Genomic DNA, 24594 nt, shown 5'->3' on the forward strand with positions numbered 1-24594 from the left:
TTCAAGTTAATGAGAAAAGAAGTTTGGCTGCCTTAAACACATACCTTAGTGAAATAACTGAGTGAACTGCTGTACCACTGTCAGAAAGTAGAGAAAGTCCAGCCTACAACTTCGGGGCACATGTAAAGAAGAAAGAATAGCAGAAATATTGAAACAAATTCTGTTTACATCAAAGTTTAAACACAAGGTTGTTCTTTTCTTCTTCTCTTCTCTAGGAGCAATTCAAATAATTGCACTTAATTGTGTCAAGACTCACTCCTGCACACATTAAAAGGTGTATAGATAATAAGCTAGTTTCTTCCTAAAATATTCAGTGAAGAAGCTTGCATTCTCTCTGAACAAAAGGAAGCTCTTCCCTAACTAGAGCTTACAGATAGGGACAGAAGTCTAAGAAATGATATTAGTGTTTGAAGAAGTAGATACACAAGATCCATCCTAAGATGTGTAGCCCAAGCCCTGCACGATGCAATTTCAGAGGTAGGGTTGTGCAGTGTATTGGGTCCCTTTCTGTTTGGTGAGAATATTCTCACATATATTTTTTTTTAATAAATAATAAAAAAAGAACATGATAAAACTTTGAGCTTGGTCCAGAGACCATTGAATTTTACTTTTTTTTTTCTTTTTTTTTTTTTCTGTGCACTGCAATTCTCATCACGAAGTTATTAGCAAGAAGGAATTAGAAGTAATTGTGATAGGACAATGAGGTTATAACCATAACTTGTTCTTATCAATTAAAAATTATACTCCTGTGATATCTCTGCTTTGCTATATATGAGAACTGCTTTTTAACTCTGGAAATTTTCAGCTAAGAAGAAAATTACTGAACATTTCTTTGGACAGTAAGCATTCTGGAAATGCAGACAGAATGTCATAATCAGCAGGTTCACGTATTTCAAAATGCTCTCATATTTCTTTCAATAATTTTTAGTAAAATACATCTGTAGCCATTGTATAATCCCCCACACACCTGTAAATTACAATGTGGAATGTCATGATTTATTTCATAGCATAAAAGCTGTTAAATGAATTCTGACAGCACCATTAGCATTCTGATCTTGAACTGAAGTGCAAGTCAGCTCTGTTTAAGTCATCGTTCTCGTGAGCCACAAATAAATGTGCAGTTAAAAAGGGTTCCATAAGTTAATCAGAACAAAATTAGTAAAGAAAAATCAGTAAAGAAGTGAGCCAATCGGGAAATGGCATGCTAAATCTCATACTCTAAGGTGATGTTTCTGTAAGTGGCGGATACCTGGTGCTAAGGAATCTGGAGTAAAGCAGAATGCTAAAACATGGGAGTAAAGCAGAATGCTAAAATATGGGCCAAATATTTGACTCATTCTGAGACGTGTCCATATTATTTCAGTGGCTGAATCTTGTGCTCTGACTGCTCCCACCTATGCCCAGTACCTTGTTACCATTCTTGGCAAGCATCTCTCAAGTGGGCTTCACACATATTGGACTCCTGTCTGACCGCTGCCTTCTAGGAACTCTTGGTGAAAAGCAAAATGGAAATAACCAAATAAACTCAGCTTCTACTGTTCCTTAATTTATCCTGCCAAAGATCACTGACTACTGTTGTTCTGCTCTAAAACCCATTCCTTATATCATCTTCTAGCAAAGAAAATGAGTTCTGCTTGCACTGAAATAAGACGCTTAATTTGTCTTCTAACCTCTTCAGAGCTAACATAGATTTATTTTTTAAACAGTCCCAGATCACTTTTTCTAAAAATCATATTCTGTCTCATTTGTTCCCTAATGCAACATTCCTCATTTTGTTCTTCTTCTACACACTTAAACCATTTTTTTTTTCTCTAGTCATGCAGATAAATCCTATAGGTGCTACATGTTGTCCTTTTTGGAGGAAAAAACTGGATCTGTCTGTCCCTTTGAATGTTAATCAGTCTGTCCCTACAACCTTATGAATTCTATTGTGTTATAAATATTTATCACAACTATTTTAATACTAACAGCTGTGATCCTTTAATGTGCGGAGTGTGTGTTATAAAGAGCCAAGTGCTCTGTCGCTCTTCCCAGTTTCCAGAAGATTTGAGATTGTTCATGTTTGGCACTCCACTAATGGAGTTCAGTGCACTTCAGGGAGGAACTGTTCCTTCTTAAAGAGAAATAGTTCTTTTCTCTTCCACTATAGATACCTCTGATACAAAACTTAGACACTTCTGCACCTTTACTTGTATTTTTCATCTGAGTCATCTAGTCCAATCTGTTTGTCTATCTGAAGTGGTCAGCATCACTGAAACTAAAACATGAATCATTCATCCCCCCCAAACTAGTTTATTTGTTCTTAACTCACCCTCAGTAATGTACAGCTTCTGTGAGAATCTCCAAATTCAACATGCGTAGCTTGTGTATGGTAGTTTATTAACTTTTTCCTTAGGTAAAGCGTTTAAAATACAAACCATAATGCTTATATATATATATATATTTAATGAACTTAAACCAATTTTTGCTTCTTCTTTTTTTTTTTTTTCCCGTCACTTACAAAAGTGTACTTCAGTAATTTCAAGCTAACATAGCTAAGCTGAAATAACTGTTAAGTTAAAAGCCAACCAACCAACCAATCAACCTACAAACCCTCATGTGATGTGATAATTTCTCATTCAAAATGAAATGTTTCTCTTTCTCATTTAGAAATCCAAATGGGACCCTGGTTAATGGAACAAGATGGCCAGTCTTCACCAGTACTGAACAAAAATATTTAACATTAAATACTGATGCTTCAGAGGTGCTGACAAAGTTACGTTCTCAGCAGTGTCGATTCTGGAATATTTTTTTTCCCAAAGTTCTGGAAATGACAGGTAAAAATGGTTTTGTAGATACTTTTATTTGAACTGCTTTATACAAGGCTCGTCTACTTGGTATTAATGTGGTAGTTCAGTTTAAATCTTTACATTTCTATTTGTAGCTCTATTTCCATGAGATTTTCAGATGTTGGACAAAACTTCCAATGACATAGATTTTCTTGAGAAGCCTGAAGCCACAGTTTTTGTAAAGCCCACCAAACAGACTAAGCATTTGTACTTCTGGACTTCAACAGGAATTGCTTTTATAAAGTGATTTTGCAGCTCTGGAAATGCAATCTGTAGTTTGGAGTAAAAAAGTCTCACTTCAAAAATACGATACACTTTTTAAAGGTTAATTAGTAATTTACAAGCTTTCTGTAAGATTCAATTTGAATGTTAGTCTTAAAAAAAAATGTAAACTTTCATGGTGCACAGATGATTCTTTCTGAAATAATTTGTTCCTTCCTAATTTGAGCCTATAACTGTGTTATGGCTCAAATTTTATCCCCTCTCAATTCAAGAGATGTTTCTAAATTAAATCAAGAGAAGAAAAATCAGGAGGTGAAATGAATAATTTATAAAGCCTATTCTGTGATTTTAAAATCACGGTATTCCAAATTATGGATGGATTTTAGGGAGGTTTCTCCATTTCTGACAATCCCTTTATGCTGAACCAGGAGAAGTGAACAATTTTATACATTTCTTTAATCTGGCTGTGAACCCCTACTGAGTAATGTGTGCCTTAAAAATGGACTGTGCATAACCAAATGCTCCATGCCAGAGTAGAAAAGAGCACATCACCAGACATAGTTCAACACATCTTGTCAGGACAGCAGAATTGTTTTGCATGATCCTGTGGTGTGAGAGATGATGAAGCAACACTGGATCTGCTGGGAGACATAAATACATCACTTTATCTACCATATTCAGTAATTTTACAACATAAATCTACATGGTTAATTAACCATGTGTATTCTTAGCAAAAAGGAAAGAATCATTTTGCTTGGATTCTAATCTAGAAATAAGACAAGAGTATGGTTAAGTACTGCTGTTTTGTCATGTATCTACATCTATCAGTCCTTGAAATATTGTAGCAGAAATACTGTGGTTTTATATTTTATATGTTTCCTACACAATCTCATATAATTCTGACAAAGAAACATTTAAGTTTCTACTTGCAATCATGATATAGTACTTTGTATTGTAATAATTTTCTTCATGGAAATAGTATTTTGCATTTCCTTTTATGCTCAAAAGAACTGACAGGACAGTGAGTGCCATAAATACAAGTATTTTTTTATCTTCTGAGGGACTATCTCTTCTATCATTTCTTCTATAGAAATATTCTTAGATGAGCTGGGTTACTTTAACATGATATAAGATGACAGAAAACAAGATGCAAGGAAATTTTATGTCATCATTATTGAAAGCTGTAGTTCAAGCTGAGTTCAGATAGACAAAATAGGACTACATCACTTAGGACTTGAAGAAAGCAATCAAGCTGACTTATTTTGCAGATATTGAAAGGGAATTTCTAATTGATCCAAGTGGTCAGGGTTTGACACGGAGGCACTTGCTGGTGAACCACTCACTTAGTCAGTGAGCAACTCATTGCACAAGCCGTGCTGTGCCTTCGGTATCTTCTCCATATGTCATGGCCAGGTCCAAATGTATTCCAGCATCTGAGCGAGCCTGCTCCCATGGCAGACTTGTAAGACTGAAGCATTTAAATATACAAGAGAGGAAAATATTTAGTTCCAGCCATCTTTATGGTTAGATCTTTTCCTCAAGCAACAAAACCTGATACCGTCCCTCCTTCCCACCCCCCTGCCCCCCCTCCAAAAAAAAAAAAAAAAGAAAAAGTCATGGGGTTGTGAGCTGAGAAAATTAATAAAAAATAAAAATAAAAAACTCACACACTAACAGTAACAGCCACATATAATACCAGCCTTTATATTTCTAGAACATTTTGTATGATTTTGGAAGATTTCTCAATGTCTTCCCCTTCAATTTCAATGTGAAAGAGTATAACTGAAGACACAAGTCCAAACCTGTGGTTTCAGGTTAAGCTTGTTAAGAATCACAACCCAGACAAACCATACTTAGATATGCCTTACGTGGGCTCTGAGTTCCAAGTTGACACAATTGCTACACAAATTTCCACCCTATTGAAAAGGGCTAACCGCACTTAGAATACCCTCCATTCACAGTCAGCCACAGACAAGCCGGGAGCATCCAGCATTTAATGTTTCATTCGAGGGCACAAGCACCGGGACAACCACCACACCAGTTTCTGATGACTGCTTCTAAAAGAAACACACTGGAGGGACAGTAAACAGTAAGTGACTCTTAAGTAGCTTTTAGAGCAATCATATGTTAATTATAAAAGCATCTACGTAAGACTCTACCTCCTTAACACAATCTTTAATGCATCCAGAGCCCTACCTATTTATATACCTGTTTCGTCTAAATTATAGAAAGCTGCAGGCAGCCAAGCCTTCCATTTGTGTTCCATTGCTATTTTAGTGTCTAATATATATAGTACATAAATTTCCATCTTATTTGGCATTACTGCATTATATATCTTCTAGAAAAAAAAATCAAACTTCAAAGTAGCTAATATAAATACATTGTATTAAAAAATACATAAACTGAAAAGATTTTAAATATGGAGACAGAAAAGTTCAACCTCTTGACTAGTAATAATCCAAATCATTGTATTTGCTATGATCCTCTCAACAGCATCTGGGTTCTATAGACCTAAACACTCAGGGTATTCAGACTATTAAAAATGTGATGAATTAGAAAAGCCACCGTCACAATTAGTTTTCTATTTCCATGGAGCTATGTGCAGCACTCTTTATGCACGCAGAAAAGTGAATTAGTCAAAAGTAACCTCACCAATAGTAATGCAGCTACTGACAAAGTAAAATCTTACTCAGTGTGCCTATGGCAGCCATCTATGGACCTCTATAATCTTAATTCTTTCTAGCTCCAGCATCTTGCATCCTGAGTCATAAGAGGGAGAAGAGTCCTTACAATATTTTGCCTCCCAGGTAGAGCTATTGCCTTTTAGAAGATGATGATGATAATGTTGAAGTCCTTCAAAATACAAATACAATGTTTTGATTTAAAAACAAAACAAAACAAAACAAAACAAAAAAACATTTATATTCAGTGTGTGTGATTAAAGAACATTTAATACAGAGATACTGAAGTAGAGATACTATTTGTTTTCTCCTTTCTGAAATCTTGTGTGGAAGCTATCACCATGAGCGACTACAGTATAAACCTGTAGTGTTTATCACACTAATGAATCAAGAAGTTTGCAGATACCAGCATCTATGAGCTGCTGAGGAGGACAGAAAAAAATAATTCCTATTTGTCATCCCTTATTAATTATACTGTATTATAAGAGCTACATGGCCTTTGTCCCAAGCTTAATGTTAATACTACAAAAATAAATTCAAGATTAGCACTTTATTGGCGTATCTAGCAGAGCAACAAATGATGGTATGGATATAAATTTAACTCTGCTATAATGCCATTGAACTGAGCGCTGTATGCCTATGTGGAAAGAAAAGAAATGCCAGCTGTCTGTGCTGACACTGCTGAAGAATAAAAACAACCCTCTTTTTTATTTTTATTTATTTTTATTTTTATTTATTATTTTTATTTATTTTTATTTTTTTATTATGATTTTTTTTTTTTGTTCTGTTAATCTGAGACCTTTCTGAGCATTAAGGTATGATTCACTGCCTCCTGAAATCTCTCCTTTTCTCCTTGTAAACTTCACTACATTCTGTGTTAGGCTAATTGGTATTAGTATAAAGTTTGGGACTATCTTAAAGACTGCATGTAACTTCACTGTAGTATTAGCTGACTACCAGAGTATTGCACCACTCGCTACTCTGAACTGTAATCATCAGTCAAGTTGAATTCCCTAATTCTTATCCTTTTTTATTTTATTATTTTATTTTATTTTATTTTATTTTTATTTTATTTTATTTTATTTTATTTTATTTTATTTTATTTTTTATTTTGCCTTCTAGCTGTCAGCTCATCTAAGTCATAGGTGGTTGCTTCAAAGAGATTGATGATGTTAGTGATAATGGGATGCATTGACTTGTGACTTCAATTTGGATCTTATCACTGAAAAAAGCAAGCAAATAGGAATCCAAGTTCTTATTTCAGTGTTTTCCTTTCTCCTTTTTGTCTTTTAGATTCATAATGGTGGATAGTCTGAATTTCTCATTGTCTGCTTTCTTTAGCTCCCTTGCTTCTTCACCAAGAAGCACTGAAATGTCTCATAATTTACACTCTAGACCGGTGACTTTTAATTGAAGATGTGTGTATGATAGAGCTATTCCAGTTTCTAACGTCTTTGGGCAGAAACACTTTCTGCACATTAAGACTTCAAACACATTTAAACCTGAATAATTAAAGAAGGAACAGTTTTTTGAATTCATAAGTGGAAGCTTTGCCTGTATAAATAAAACTGGGAATCCATAATCCAGAATAAGACAAGAAATAAGGTTTAGGTACTTTTCTCCAAGTAATACCAGTAATGGTTCATACATCAAACTACCAATCCATCTGATATATGTAGTGAAAATTTGGCTCTAAGACCCTGGATAATTCTTTAAATTGAGAAATGTGTAAAGATGAGTTCCTAGGGTCAGGAAAGTAAAATGACGTAGATATCTTCTCTCTATAGTTCTGTGAATCACATCTGCATAGTTTAGTAATCAAAACATGCTTTTATTGTTACCAACATTTAAAAATGCTCTTTGAGTTAATCACAACTATGGCCAGCAGAAAAAAAAAATTAAAAATGATCTGAAGTTTTCTTTGAACTCTGATATAGCCAAGCTTATTTACTTCTTTGAACTGAGAGGAATTTGGTTAACTTTTTAATATTTCTTCCTATGTTTGTTCTTCACAATTTCACTTCTGGCTACAAAAAGATGTACAGAACCTCCCCAGGAAAAAGTATCTTGGTTTTATTTCTGGCCTCACTGGAACAAAGTAATGTAAATCTCATTTCAAAGTCTCATTAAATTGCCATCTGGATTTCCAGACCAAAAAGGTTTGGAAATGTTGAGCTGAACTGCAGATAAGCAACCAAATTACTGGATGCTTCTCCAAACTAAATCTCTGAATCTGTTAACTCTCTTTCCAGAATATTTTCTCTACTGATGTATAAAACACAAAAGTATTTCATTTTCACATAACCAGCTAAACTTGCAGTGCTGGCAGATCATAAAAAAGGGGGGGAAAGGGTGTTTTTATGGTGGAAAAGGGCCTATGCTCTATTGCAGCAGAAGAACATAAAGTCAAAAGAGCATAAAGAAACCACGGAACTGTTATCTCATGAACACAATTACCACATTTTTTTGGAAGCAAGCTATGTCAATATGGGATACTGAGATAATTAGGTGCAAAATGAATAAAGGCAATCATAGATCATAAATGGTTTCTAAACTTTAAGAAAAAGTCTGCAACTGACCCAAAATAATAACTCACAGCATGTAATGGACCCTGTATGTTTTATCTTTCCTTTAGTAGTTGTATGTGTTGTTCCTGCAAGGTCACTTCATTCCTCTCTAGGGTTAATTACCTTCTGGGACTGGAGGAAGTGATCCTTCTCCATAAGATACTCTGGATACCTTGCAAAATGATATATTTTTATTATTCTTCTCATCCTCTCCCTCTGCTCTGAAGGCTGTAACAAATTTGGCAATAAATATTGCCTTGGGACACAGGATTAGTCAGCAAATGCTTTATATGGGCTAGAATGAAAAAGAAAAAAGAAAATTTCACATTGACATTATGCATATCTTACAGTGTCCTTCTCCAAACTTGTGTCTTTTACACACTGAACATGCAGATTTATTTCAAAGTATGGTGAAATCCTGGCCATCCATTGTAATCCATTAAACTAATGGCAATACTGTTATTGCCTTCAACAAAGCTGTGGTTTCAATGTATCTTTGCAAGTACCTATCTCAGTTTGCATATCACATACTTTTGGGAGTATGTAGGCTTCACTGTGGAGTGTATTGAACCAAAGTAATACTTTGAGAATTAAAAAAAAAAAAAAAAAAGTAGCTTTAAAATGCTAAGTTTGATGGACAGAATATTATCCAGAAGCAACAACCCCGTACATAAACACCTTTATTACCGGAAGTGTGCCTGAATGATGTCTTTGCAGTCCTTCCTTCCTGATCTAAAGATAAAGTGTTAGTCACTGAATTTCTGTCATTCCAGGCTTGAGAAAAAGAGACAAAAGACCATCCTATAATATATTTAGAGCAAGTGACATTGATAATCAAAATTATTTTTCAATTAACATATAAAGAGATTCAAATTTAGATTAATGTAACCCATTTCATGTTTTACAGGAAATATCGATGAAGCAGAACGAGAGTGGAAAGCAGGATTCCATCGCTGGAACAATTACATGTCAGACTGGAAAAATCAATTTAATGATTACACCAGCAAGAAGGAGAGATGTGCAGGCTCTAATTAATATGTTTACCCTTTCCAGTATTTCTGTATTACTGTTCATCAAGGCAAGTATACAGGTAGCTTTCTAACACATCTAGCATTAAATATGTTATGCAGACTGAAAAAAACGTTATGGATATAATTTTGATTCCCCAGATCTTTCATTTATATTTTACCTCATATCTCAATAAACAATATAAGGCATCCGTACCCTTTGAAGCTTCGGTGTGTTAAATAGGACTATAGAGATTAAAGTCTGAAGATTAATGATGTACATATAAACACTAGCTGCTTAAATTCACACTTCAAAGATACAATGTAATCTGTTATAGAAAAATGGATTTTTTTTTTAGTAGAAATAGCAGTGGTTTATAGCATTGCCATGCAAAACACAATCATTTTTGATCTTTAACTGCAATGCCACAGCACTTAAACCTTGCTTCAGACATAATTTAATTGACATAAATATAAAGAAATAACAAATTTGCTGGACACACCAAATGATATTTGCTTGTTAGACCAAAAAGTTTTAAGATGCTCATTAAAGCCTGAATCATTGCTTCTTTATGGCAAAATCTGTAGGACTAAGCCATAGTAAGAGGGTATTCAAACTATCTGTTGAAGACTTGGAGACTTAAATCATCTGCATTCTGTGCAAGTGCAAAGGTGAAATAAGCCAGAAAAACTGAGACCTGTGCTTCTGCTATCCTTTTTTTTTTCTTTTTTTTTTCTTTTTTTTTTCCTTTTTTTTTCTTTTTTTTTTTCTTCCACGGAGCTAAAAACTACAGATTTACAAAGTAATACATTCACAGCTTTCCCTGCTCAGGCACCCAATTGTCTTCACCCTGTACAAGTCTCTGCAATGGAGGTAAGCTCTAATTATGAACATTTTTGTTTACTGAGTTGTCTCGCAGTCAAGGGACAGGCCCATATTTACTGGAACGTGAAGGATAAGTTTTTATACATCTAGAAGAACATCAGTCTGTTCTTTCTCAATCTAGCAAGCTCATCAGAAGTCAGCCATGAAAGCCCTGCTAAGGAAGGCTGGGAGGAACCTCACTGTAGAGGGACATTGTGATGTGGTGGGAAGGACGCGGCTCTTTGACATGGTCAAATCGGCTCCAGTTGTCACACACGTAGATGTCTCCTCAATGGCTTTCTACCCACTCAAGCTGACTCTATCAGACTGTCCTAAAAAAAACCTTGGATAACTTTTCCTCCTATTTCTCTACTTCTGGATGGAGTTGCAAGCTGTATGCTTCAATAATACTTTAAATAGCTGTTTTTTACTGGCCCATCTGGGAAGAATAAATGTCAAAAATTTGATAAACATAAGGAGTATGTAAAAGCAACAACCCATCTCATAAATAAATTATTCTGAAGCTTTCTGTAAAAGTAATAGCCTTTCAGTGGATCTATTTTCTGTTCTAGTGATTATGAGCTCTTGCAAAATTCCGTCTTGAATTTAATATACTGAAGAGATCTAGATAAGAAACAGAGGGTGGTCTCTTTTGGCAGTTAGTTTGACCACATGGGATCCCTACACACACACACATGAAGACATATTTTTGCAGAAAAGCTAAACTCTGAAACTGATGATGGCTTATCATCTTTTCAGTTGTTTCTAAGAGAACACAATTATTTCCTGACTTTTTAATGGAAAAACATCTTTACCACAATATTTCCAAAGACTAGAATTCATCCTACACAGTAAAAAAAAACTGGTCATTTTTGAGCAGGCTAATTAAAACTTGAATGTATCTAGGATTAAAAAGCCCTCTTCATACACCACTTCATGTCTATACCACAAGTAATTAGCTCACTACATACATTAGCATAGTTACTGCTATTAATAATAGCATGGAGAGCTGTGTCATTCTGTGGTGTATTGGCTATTTACTGGATATTACATACTGCTGATAAGCTTTTGAAAAAGTGACAGAAGGGTAAACTTTCTGTCCAACATTGAGCTCATTCTGGATCTCCCAATTTTACTCACTTGGTGTACTTCATAGGTATGCTGGGTACTCATCTGCCACAGTGAGCCTCAACACCTGCGATAGCACATAAGCATATTTAAAAGCAACATTTTTCTTTTCTGATATCCTCTTTTTAGTTATATTTCACTATCTATCTGTCTAATCAGCCTAATCAGTGAGAAAAAAAAATAAAAAATCCGAGCTAATTAAAATGTACAAATAACCTTTGGGAAGGGCAGAATGCAAAGAAGTCTATAAAATATTTTGCTGTGAAGGTGTCTTTATATGTGGTGTCAGCTAGGATGTATAAGGTCTATTTGAAGACTAATACTCTTTCCACAGTATTTATAACATGTCTGTACCGTGTTCTTAAATAGGAATAAGGATGGAGGGAGGAAGAAAGAAAAGCAGGGTAAAATAAAACTTAAAACTACTTTGAAGTGTTGTTTTACTGATTTTCTTGGTAAGAATAAATTGCTAACTTTGTATTTTTCATATGCTGGAAAATAATATCTCAATTTGTCGTTCATATGAAATCAATATATTATCTAGTCATATAGTCATAACCCACACTTACACAAATAAAGTAAAGCCTTAAATACTTGGATGTAAGTGGCTAAGGTAATAAAGAGCACAAAAAGACCAGTCCCCATTGTGGAGAGCTTAAAACTAAAGGTCAAACAAACCTGTGTTGGAAATTGTTTGAGGATACTATGTCATAGCTTAAAACAATTACATACTAGACAAATATTTCATCCAGACCTCGCTGAAGATGTAACATTGCTAATTAATGTTTTCACTTGGCTCAAAAGAGACAAGAGACTAAGGCTTCTCTGTGAAACCAGAGAAAATGTGTTGATCCTTTCTTCCCATTCCTGATATCTGAAGCAAGAATTCTGAATTTAGTCCCAGAGTTGGTGAAAGATTATAAGAAAATGAACTGCAGTGCCAACAAAAATGTTGGCATTAAATCAGTTGTCATTAGGTTTATAAACCAACAGCATGCTGATTAAATTACAAACATTTCACACCTATTTTGGAGATAGTTATAAGAGGGCTGAAGTCAGAAATTTCCCAGCAAAATTCTGTTTAATTAAAACTACTGACTTTTGCATTTCAAATGTTTTGTCTAAAGGATTTTGGGTTAGATAAGCTTTCAGTAAAGTTAAGTGTTATTCAAATGAAATTCCATCTGTGCCCCTCCTGGAATTTCAAAACCAAAGGAGTTGGGGTGCTCAGGGTGTCTGACCTGGGGGCTCTGCAGAGCTGGACCAGCCAAGGTTGAAGCTTCCTGGCTTGGAACAGTGGCCCTCAGTCACCCAACATTGTCTTTAGCAGTAGCAAGCCTCCTGAAAGATTTCCAGGCTTCCTGACAAACACATTTTACACTTTTAACTTGGACTTTTGGGACGGACATTCAGGTCTTGCCGTCCTAAGCCCTGGCTGTCACTCGAGGTTTATCATACTGATAAAGCCAAATTCCCTCTAAGTGGAAGCCTGGCTTTTTGGCCCTCTTTGGTCACTAGACGATCAGCTATTTATAGACTAAAGATTACTGCTCTATAAATATATGGATATATGCACAGAATTTAGCTCTGCATGAACAGACAAGTCAGATGTGTCTGCAAGGAACAGAGGCAAATCTCTAACAGCTCATAGTTGCAAATGTGTCTTTGCAACATAAGTCCATCTTTTATTTTAAGTAGAGTGCTGGAGAAAAAATTATCTCAGGTTCTGACAGAACTGACAGAAAAATGTATATTTATTTCACGATGTACAAGCTTAATATGACCTCCAGCCTCTCTAATGTTCCTATCAGAATGGATCATCAGGAAGCGATCCGGCCCATTGTCATATGCAGATATCACATAGATAATCTGAACATAATATTAACAGTGGGGATATATACATATTTGTCTCTGTCAGCATCATAATGCTTTCTTTTTCCCAGGCATGACTACGTATCATGCATTTCTACTGGCTCAGCACCAGTTCTGCAGCATCAGCGGCAGCTATTTAGAGGGGCATAACAAACGTCACTGTGCTTCAGTTACACCTGCAGCGTGTCCAGCTAGTAAAGAGCAGCCACTGCCAAATGCCAGCCTGTCCACTGAGGGTTCCTGCCCTTTCTTCCCTTGCAGTGGAAAAAACACAAACATTTTTGCCCCAGAATGATATAACTGAATGGCTTCATGATGGCCACAGTGGTCCTAAGCATCACAGTGTCTCTGTTCTGATAACTTCAGCCAAAAAAAAAAGTCTTCCACTGAATTGCAAAATGGGTTTAGGAATTTGACAATGATTCAGAATATGGGGTGAGGAACGAGACCACAGCTTTGGCTCAGGCTTGGGGGCTGCTATGGAAAGTGCTTGTGCCAGCTGACTACTTTCTCACTATCTTTTCTCTTCCAATCAGTGGAATGATGGGCATTTGCCAAAAACTCAGACTGCTCTTGGCTAGCCAGCAAGTCTAAACCAAGCACCTGTGTAACAGATATGTGCAGCTGTATATGTTTACCACAGCTGATCCATCTGTAGTACGCACCACATGCCAGTTGATTTACTCTGGGTGGACTGAGAGCAAGACTCCATTAGAAAAAAGTTCCTGGCTGAAGGACAAATATTTCTCATGGCTTTGTTTTCATTTCTCCCCATCTGCCTGAGGTTCTAGGTGGGTTTGCTATTGCTAGCTGATTACTGCTGTGTGAAAGTAAAGAAACTTCTTTAAAAAAAAAAAAAAATCTCTAGCAAAATGGAAAATTTTAGGCTATTTCAATACCGTGTCTTAGGGATCTACAAGAGTTATTCGGAAACAGTGTGTGGACATGGTTAATATTTAACTACCTTGATTCTATTTTGTGAGCTGAGAAGACCATTCCTTTAAAATTCTGTTACAGATTTCAGATAATATGCATCCACAAACACGTAACATACTAATATAGGAAATATACTCTTAGCAGTATATTTCCAACCTTTGTAAGCAACGTGGACTTGGAGATAAAGGCTTATGTGTTACAGTTTTTGATGTTTTTTGTATTTTCAACATGTACCTTTTTAGCCTTTACAGAAGAAAGTGATCACAGGACTTTCTGCTATAAATTAGCACCTCAGCCAAATTAGTCATTCACAGTTAAAAGTTCAAAAGCTTTTATTCTGATTTCAATTGTTTTAGAACCAAATTTTATGAACAAACATAATTAGCCATTTTTAAATGCTTCATAAGACAAGATAATTCCTTCCTGACCCCTGCTGAAATCTTGAAGTATGAATACTGATTATCTTGTTTTAGCACGTAAACCTTCCAGCATTTCGTTGATAAACTAGATTAGTTGCACTCATAAAAACTTTAACTCATAGACTTAATGACTACAAAGCAGTGATGTGAATCTACAATTAGCACAGGTGTGAATTTGAGAGGCTTTTAATTGGATTGCAGGTGAGATTAAATAAGGCTTTTAGGCATGCTGCAAGCATGAGCTGGGTTAGTTGTATAATGCTTTCAGTTGGTTTGGGGGGAGAGTTAGGTGGAAAAAGGAGGCTTGATTCTAGCATGGAGTCTGTTACATGAAAGTCAATAACGAGATGTTTCCTTCCTGATAGCATTATGGTGGTACGAGAAATGATTATATTGGCTTTGAGGTTCTGTCTTTTGGGATTTACTGATTTAAGCCATTGTGTATGTAGCCTTGTTTTTAAAAATACTGTCATTCTGGTCAGGGATCTGGAGGTAGCCTGGAAATTACTGTTGTTTGAAAGGTACGTAGTCCCTCAAAATTTACATATGTGCTTGGAGAAGAGTATCACCTTCTGATCTTTTCAATTCTGCTCCATTTGAATATATGCCACGGTTGCAGGAGCTAATGTTTTAGCCACTATTATTAGAACAATGTACAAATGGTGTAGGTGGTTCTTGCAGTTTGGGAGTGCTGTGGTTAATTTCTTTAATTTATAAAGTATTTATAAGTCTTCAGTTATACTGAGTAGTGGTAAAAGTGTGTAGGCAGAAAGCAGTTATCTCCACACCTCTCAATCTTCCAAATTAAATTCGCTCTTGCAGCATGTCTAATCACTTCAGGGTACCTCATCATCCTCTCTATTACAGGCTATGCAGCACCATTTCTTGCAAAATAGATACATTCCGATGGAGTTTTCAGATTGATATTATTTTATTATCTCATACGGGAGACGATTAGGGTATTAACCCAGAGAAAGAAGCAAAAGATGCGACCATTTATCGAGGACTGTTTAGAAAGTAATTCAGGTGGACTTTATTGAGGACAGTGCAAACCAGTTGGAATTACACATCCAAAGTGATACTTCTGAAATATTAAACTTTTCCCACTCACTAATTACAGACCTACGAATTTTATAGATACTGTTAGCTGAAGTTCTATTAGCCATTAAATAACATGTTAAATATGTGTTTTACATGAGGAAAAATGAAACATGGTTAACTTTTTTTTTTTTTTTTAATTAGGAGTCAGAATTACAGAAAAACATTGCTTAGTTATCTTTCAGCATATTTTTTATCTGGGCATCAATCCCATTTCACACTTCATTTTCAGTGCTATGGTAATTTAGGTAGTTTGGGGTTTTTCCCATTTCTGATCTCTGAAAGAGACTTGTAGCTCTCACTGCAGTTATAATTTTGGTTTCAAGACTGATTATTAGAAACCAAAACTTCAACTATATGTTTATATATACCTGGATACCTTGGTACAGTGGTATCTGTATGTTGCATTTCTCTTTGGGAATGACCTCAGTACTCACGGTATTAGACTGTTGGGTGACTTTCAGTTAAAGTTTTGTCATTGCCTTCAGCAGAAGTACAAGACCTCCTTTGACTGACACCTTCAGTCTTCTTTATCACTTACTAATCTGGGAGATATTTACTAGATAAGAGGGAGTTCTCTTAGTGATGAACTAAATGGGAGAGTGAAGCTATGGACAAACTGTGCTTATATGCTCCTCTTTGCAGAGGAAGATTCATTAGATGCTAACTGAAAACTCCAACAATTAATTCACTTTATATTTTACATATTTACATTCTTTATCTCACCTGAGCATCCTCTTCTCCCCACCAGACTACTTTAATTGTAACGCAAACCTGATCTGCTGTAGCAGTTCCCATCTTTATCTGCACTGAGATACAGTGTAGGGATTATTAAAAATATTAAGATCGGTAAATCCAAGAACTCCTTCCTGGAGAGGGGCACTGACAACCAGCTACTGCAGAAGCTCACAAGCTGTGACAATCCCCTGTGAGTCCACAACTGCAAAAAGTGATCTTGGTTAAAAACTCAGCCTACAATGCGCTACCCGTACTTCAAGAAACTCTTTGATTGGGTTTGAGCAATGTAATTTGACAATACTTCAGAGCAAAGAGAGCAATAATGGAAGGCTCTTTGTATTTTCTTCCCTATCCCTGGGCACAAAAACACTGGATTAACAGTGCTTTAGTTACATCAAACAGTGGTAAGATAGCAATGCGCCAGCTGTAGCAGGACATGAGGACTATAGCCCAGTGGACTGATGGAAACAAGACTGAACTCCCCATTCAGGCAGAATGGTCCTTTGGCAAGACACTACTTCAGGGGATGCTTGGAAGCCCCTGGATCCCTGTGAGCTTTTCACTCATTCAGTCTTGCCCTTGTTACCGGTGATCCAGGTGTGCTGTAGTATGGAAATAGATGGTCTGCTGTTGGCCACCTTTTGAACCCTTTGAATAACAGGGAATACAACTTGCTCAGAGCAATGGAGAGGATTCATGGAGGGTTTTGTCCAGGATATCTCCAACTCCAGAATAAGCTATATAATTTTTGTTGATATAATAACAAGTCTTTTGCAAAATCCTTGAAAATCACACAATATTTTATTTTTATATTCAAAGAAAGCTGCTTTGAGCATGTAGCCATCCACTGAAGCCTGAATTCCTTCTAGTTCCCTTTTGTATTACAGTTAGAAACTCCTAAAAACTAGAGTACTATGGCTGTACCGTGATTTCATGGCATTTGATGTTCATAACTCATTTATAAAAATAGATTAGTCCATTAAAGACCTTATTAATAGTGGTTCTAGCAAAGCATACCTTGTCTAAAGCATTATAATTATTGGTCAATAATTCCTCTTTAGCTGTCTGTATTACTACTACTTTATTTCAACTCTTGGCTTCTTACCCTTTGATCTGCTAATTATCTTTTTACCCTCTGATCCTCTTTGTGATTCCTTGGCAATTTGATCCATTAATTACAGTACACATGTTCCGTGATTTCAGTAGAATGTGCATTTCTTCTGACCTTCTTCACCTTTCTTCATATAAACACCATCTTTCTATAGGGTATATCTTCTGTAAGTATGTATTGACGGGAAATGCTATAGTTAAAAGTATCTTTACACTTTTGTTGCAATCTTTTGGACTTTTTGAAAATTTCTTAATATTTTGGTTTTGACAAATTTTGATGGAAAGGGGCACTCAACTCTGGTAAATTCTCTGGCACTCTGTCTTCAACAAAGACTTAGGATTTTATTTTTTTTTTTTCAAATGTTAATAATTGTTGGTTGTATTTCAGTCCTGGAGACTATCAAAAAATAGATTCTGCTATTTTTTGAGTATGTAATATAAAAAATGTATTTTCTGATATAAGACTTTTTGCATTTTATACGAACACGCAACTTGTGAATTGCTGAGTTGTCTGCATTGCTAGTTTCGTAGTCCCTTCTAAGACAAATATAGACTTTCAGTAAAACCTAAAGATGTTTTAGAGTGGTAGAATTGTAGCAAGTTAAACTCAAGCTCTTAACTTCTGTAGTACAGAAACGATAGTACTAGGGGATGGGGAGGTTTCTGAGTCTGGGAAGTGACCATTTGACAACTGGAGCGTCACTTCTGCATTCAAAACCTATATTTCTTTTGTTTGCTGTGATCAAATTGTCTTATAAGAGTTAAAAGCAGTCACATTTTCACAGGCATTGTCTGATACTGCACCAAAGTCAGGGCAATGTAGCTGTGTTACAGGCAGTACTGCAGCATCTGCTTGTGGGGGGAAGCAGGACTATGTGAATAAGGGTTTTACATTCAACATGCTCCATTTTAAGATACAAAGCAGTGCTGCTGGTCCAAATGGAAGCCCTTTGGGATGGCTTCCCACTGGGCAGGTTGGGTGATTGGGCTGACTCTGAGACTGGGAGCAATGAGAAGGCTCATGTTGGGGTCCTTCCTCCTGCTTCTGCCTCACCCAGACCCACTCTTCCCATGACCATCACAGGTCACTCCGGAAGCTCACTCACATATGCATCGTTCAGTGCTGTGCTTTTCCTGTGAAGTTTTGTTGTTGTTGTTGTTTTTTCCTCCACATTATCCATTTTGCAAAGCTCCTAAATAAAAGTCTGCTTCACAGAGAAAAACAACCAAATGTAAGCTCTTTTCAAAAATCACACAAAAGAAGGACACATTTGGTTAAAACTCCCTGTGTCTCACTGTGCCCATCTGTGTTGTGGGAGTTCATCCGTTAATATTTACCTACCTTCTTAACCTCAGAGAGAGCAGATTTAGTTCAGTACTGTGGGTTTGCGAAATCTTAATCAATAAAATGCAGCGAAACACAGGGTCTACGATTCTAAGTTTTATTCAGTTTTTATGCAGCACTTAGCTGCAAATGCTTATACTTAGTCCTTCAGCCAAAGCTACCAGCTATTTAAATGAATGATCCTGTGGTGTGTCCACTCAAATTAACTCAACAACGTCTTATTCCAGAGAAACCTCTGCAGAGCTGCCAAGTAGCCATCATTTATGGAACGCTTTTTTTTTTTCTCTTTGACCTCATTTCTGCTTTAAAAATGATGGATTTAATGTGTTTTTTCTTGTATAAATAATCTGTGCAATTGTTAATATGGAGGATTCATTTTAGCTTCTTCAGTGAAGAGGGGGAAAAAAAATCTAATTTTCTGTGCATCTAAATCTTTTTGATCACATTACTCTTATGAACTGTAGATATTGCAGAGGAAAAATAAATGTTACAGAGTAGAGATATCTCCCTCTAAAATCCTAAGGAAAACCCCAAGAAATAATATTCTTCTCTCACAGTTGTGAGAGTAAACACACAAAAGTGTGTTTATTGAGTACAGTCCTAGCTAATCATACTGACTTATTCTTCCTTTTTCCTTTAGACTTACCAGATAGAATGTAAGTTGCCATTTTTTCACATTAGTTCTCAAATAGTTCACACTTCCTTGCATCACAAGGCATTTAACAGCTTTTCAGTAATCTGATTGTTCAATTGTCTGAATATTCCTTGACATGGAAAAGTGAAGTACAAGAGAAGCCTGAAATATCTTGAAATACAGTAGGCCATTTCACTGTAACTGAAGCAAGTAATGGAGAATTTGTTAAATAAAATGTAAAGAAATGAATTGTGGTTTGCAATAAATACGTGTACTGCTTCAAGGGTATTTCTATTTGAATTATGGGATTTCTCATTCATTGTTTGGGAATCAGGGCTTATCTGCTTGACTTCACTTTATAGTCCCCTAGCCAGGTATCTTAGCTGCTTCTGAGACACACTATAATTCAATGCTATATAGAGAAGCTCAGTTCGTTGATTGTAGATCTCAGATTTGCCAAACATAACCAGAAAGGTGGTCAAAACTGCTGACAATGCTGTTCTTCATTACCATCTGTATTGTGAAGGAAAACTTTTTGCTGCCTCCTTCGGTGAAACTCAGTCCCTTCAAGTATTTCAAACAGAGCAAAAACATCACCAACAACTAGGTTAAACAGCTGCTGAAGCATACCTGAATTTGTGTCTAACCTGAAATGTAAAATAGCAAAAGAAGAAACTGATTAATCAATAAAGTCTTCAAAGTGGAGAACTGCTATTTCCCCCTGTCAAATACCCTCCTTTTTTGTTTTTGTGTAATACTTATCTCATTCAATATTGTGGTTATTAAAATTCAGAAAACTGCGTAATGTGAACATATACTTTTTTTTTTTTCTACATCAAAATTAACCTGTTATACTTTCAATCTCCAGTTTCAATCCAAATTCACTTAACCGAAACACTTAGGTCATTTTCATAGAATCACAGAATGGCTCGGGTTGAAAGGTACCTTAAAGCTCATTTATTTCCCACCCCCCTTCCATACGCAGGGATGCCACCCACTAGATCAGGTTGCCCAAAGCCCCATCCAACCTGGCCTTGAAGACCTCCAGGGACGGGGCATACACAACCTCTCTGGGCAGCATGTTCCAGTGCCTCACCACATTTACAGTGAAGAATTTCTTCCTAATGTCTAATCTAAGTCTATACCCTTTCGGTTTCAGACCATTCTCCCTTGTCCTATCACTATCTACCTGAGTAAAGAGTCCCTCTCCATCCTTTTAATTTTTTTTTTTTTTTCATTTGTTATTAACTCGTAAGCAAGTAACCTTTCTCTTTTCCTTTTGTATCCCACTAGCAAATTGCATCAGGTAGTTATCAGTGACTCAGTTATTTTCCCCCTTCCCTTTCTCAATCTTCCTCTCTATGTTGCCTGTACTGTTTATTCGGTGTTTTGGAACCTTAAGAAATCCACAGGATTTCTCTGTATTATTTTGCTTTACCATTAAAAAAAAAAAAAAAAGGGTAATTTTCCATAATGGTAGCCAGCCAGAGTGTTTCCAAACACAGAATTCAGCTGCAGTCCATTTCCTAATGAATACCATTTTGCCTTTCATACCACTCCCAGTTGTTTATAACTATTAAAGCTTCAGACTATCAGAGCTTACCCCAGCTCTTGTGTTCACCCTGTTAGCTCTGAACAGCAATTAAAACCCAAGATTTCAAGAAAACTTTAGGATTTTATTTTCAGACATCTTTGGATTTCATTCTCTAAGATTATTTGCACCAAATAGGTCAATATTTTGCACTAGAAACCTCATCTAAAAGTGACTGAAGTCAATGAAAGTTTTTCAGCTGACATTTGTAGGGTTTAAACTGAACCCTCATTCAGCAACTGAGCCAGCCCCTAGTCTTTCATCAGTACTCAATGTACAGGTTATGCCTTGATACACATGCACAAAAATAAATAGTAATAATAAAAAATAAAATATGTATTTATAACTAAGATGAATATACAAGTAATATCATGTCACACATGCCCCAAAATTGCAAGGCTTTGTTGACTATAACCTTCACTGCAAGAAGATTCAGAAAAGCCAGATGCCAGCTCCAGTTTTGTAGCATGCAGAATTGCATTTCTGACTATCACTGGGCACAGACTTTTGATATTGTTTATCAATGAACTGGTTAGATATCTTTCCTTCTTTTTCTTCCTATGTTTAAGCAAGAAGCTTTACTTGAACTAAAGAAGCTCTTTAACCTTGGCACAGTAGTGTTTTTCTCATTACAGCTTTCTTATTCATGAATTTAAGATCCAGTGATCTTGCTGCCTCTGCCCTGAGATCAGCTAATATTTTGTCTTTTGCTGAAGACAGCTAAAGAGGAAGCAGTCTTCAAATGTGCCCATTAGTTCAGTGCCTCAACATGAAGCACACCAGAACTGAAACATGGCTATGCCAAAGTGCCTTTGAGGTCACGCTAGAGAGAGCGTGTAGCTAAGACCGATTAAAAAATTGGCATAAGTCAGATCAGATTGGGTTCCCCACATCCAGTGGGGGCCACAAACTGTGTAGCACCCCAAATATCATAAGGTTTTGATCAGTTTTTAAAATCTCTTTGCTTTCTAGTCAAGCCTTTGGTCTCATTATTCTATTTCTACACTAAGATGTAAACATATAAAATAATTTCTGTCAACTGAAAAATAAACCTATAACTTGGGAAATACTTGGAAATGTTTACAGATGCTTGGTAACCTCATGAAGACTATTGCGTCCCTCTGAACTTAATGCAAGTTGACACTGAATTCAATGAAGTGTGAATTTTCCTCTCAATTCCACTAGCACTTTTCCTGGATTTAGTATGTCTGTAATTTCACACAGTGTCTGTAAATAGCATTATAATACAGCCACCAACTCAGCCACAGCATTTCAGTTGAGAAGGTAGAAACCAAAGTCTTTTGTCATTAGCTGCCTTCGGTTCGCATCTGCAATGGATAGTGTGGATCCAATCCTCTTGAGACTTGTATTTTACTACTAATTGATTTAATTTATTTTGATTTAATTTATTTATTATAATCAGAAATGGCCAACCCTCCCCCCCCCCCCCCCCCCCCCCCCCCCCCCCCCGGGAAATATTAATAATATAAGAAAAAATTAACTGCTGTATGAGGGCCTCATAAACAGGAGAAATCTCAGAAGCTTCAGCTTGCTCCTGCAGGGAGAAGCAGCAGTGCGGTACCCGGCCTCACCATGGGGTGATATACCCACTCCTCCGTACTTCATCTTATCTCATGAACAGTGACAGAGACACTGTGGAGTCCAGTGCGTTAGCTGGCAATCCTATGGAGATCGCCAGATTTGCAACAGTTTCCACATCACGACAAATGCTAAGATTGTAAATTGTAGCTGTGTAACAGTAGATTTAAGAATATGATATTTTTTTCTTCTTTCTTTTACATTTTAGTAAGTAACTAACCATCAGCAGGATTACTGCAATCCAGGATCATATGTGGGATGGACATTTTTGGACTTTAAGGCCCCCTAGTTCCTTCAAAACCAACCTTGCAGATCAGGAAGGATAAGGTTTTAGCTTGTTATCCTTCTAATCCTATTGCAGTGCTGGCTGCCCTTGACAGTTTTCAGGCAAGCAGGTGCCTGGAAGGAAATGGAGTCAGATATCTAATTACTGGTTCTGCTGTGCTCTGAGGTGTGATGAAAAGAGTTATGCTGGGGTGGTTGCAAGTGGGAAATGGAAGGTAATAGCAGAGATGCCATTGCACTGGGTCATGTACCAGAGTGAAGCTGCTCTGATAAAATCATCTCCTCCCCAGCCTAGCACAGTGACAGACTGGTCCCTTGGACAGCAAATGAGACAAGGGTTCAGAGAAACATGAAGGTGCTGTGCTGGCAGGGAGCAAAATTTCAGCGGTGCTTCAGAGTCTCAAGACAAGGGAGCTCATGTGGAACTTAATGTCTCCTGGCCTCTGTCAGGAAAACTTGATGACCCTCACTAAACTGTTTTTCTGTTTCTTAGATTCAACAAGCAGCAAAGTCATATTAAAATCAGCTGACTTATGTTGGTGCTTAAAGCTACCCACAAAAATAAGTGCTTTGCTCAAAAAGGATGCGCTTAAGCTGAAGCACTTTGCTGTGTAAAGTTCTGAGTCAATATTAACTGGGCTGTGTAATTTCCCATCCTTTAATATGAGGCACCTCCTTGTGCCTTCAGTTCAGAATAGTCTTTTACATATCATTGGAAAGACTGCTCATTCTATGCCTCACTACATATTATTACAAAATTATAATGCCACTCTATAACCTTGCTGTAGGGAGAGATTCAAACTAATGCAAGAAAGCTGGCCTCCCATACCGATGAACAAATATTTTAAAGTAGATATCTGAATATCCATCCAGTACCATGATGCAGCAGCCCTCAGAGGATTTCTGTTGTTTATCTTAAGAGAGCTGGAGTTTTAATGTTTAACTATTACCACCCAGTTCCAAAGGCTGCTCAGAATTTTAGAAACTTAGTTCTGGCAGCTTTATCTTATATGGCAATTGTCATTACTGCCTAATCACGTTGTTTACACATTTCATACCTGATATTATATAAGTTTATGGACTGTAGAGCAATCGATGGGAAATATTTTGCATGTTTGTTTTTTGATAACAAAATTTGCAAAAACTTCAGACCCACTTCTCATCAAAAAGCATTACAATATAAAATTAAAGAGTCAGCGCTTTTTAAAAGCCCAGACTGCTCTGCACTCTTCAAAGCATGAGAACTTCTTCAAAAGTACAATAAACAGTCAGACTTTCCCTCTGAGCCTGATAAAACCTACTGACGTCTGCAGGGAGCTATGCTACTGTAGGAATATTGTACCTACTCCATCACTGCTAGCATTACATATACAGTCCTAGAGCCAGCTTGAAAATGTTCAAGCAAGATAATACCGGTCTGTTTGACAATAACCACTTCTCTCATGTAAAATATCTATGTAGAGTGCACTACGTGCTCATAACAGATATATGCGCAGCAGTTTCTTTTCCTACTCTCAAACAGTCAGTGTGTCTTATTATCTGAGTGACTACCAAATATGTGGAAGGAAGGCGAGAAGAAAAAACAAGGAAAGTTGTAAAAACATTACATGCAGTCTCTGAAGAGACAGAAATAATTCTGTAAAGATTATTCTACCTTGCTTCATGCAGT

General features: G+C 36.5%; 1 protein-coding gene across 3 annotated transcripts in view; it reads left to right on the forward strand.

Moving 5' to 3' along the window:
• Positions 1–11724, forward strand: part of BCHE (butyrylcholinesterase) — a 33441-nt gene extending 21717 nt beyond the window's left edge. For 2 of the 3 annotated variants that reach the window (XM_040567293.1, XM_040567291.1), the window contains exons 3-4: positions 2650–2816; positions 9206–11724. In XM_040567293.1, the coding sequence (XP_040423227.1) occupies positions 2650–2816; positions 9206–9333 (295 nt within the window). In that variant the 3' untranslated portion in view covers positions 9334–11724. Of the gene's footprint in view, positions 1–2649; positions 2817–5011; positions 5140–9205 lie in introns of all 3 variants that reach the window. The other variant, XM_040567292.1, reaches the window with a different exon arrangement.
• Positions 11725–24594: the final 12870 nt, after the last annotated feature.

The sequence above is a fragment of the Cygnus olor genome, chromosome 9 (assembly GCF_009769625.2).
Source record: "Cygnus olor isolate bCygOlo1 chromosome 9, bCygOlo1.pri.v2, whole genome shotgun sequence".
NCBI lineage: Eukaryota > Metazoa > Chordata > Aves > Anseriformes > Anatidae > Cygnus > Cygnus olor.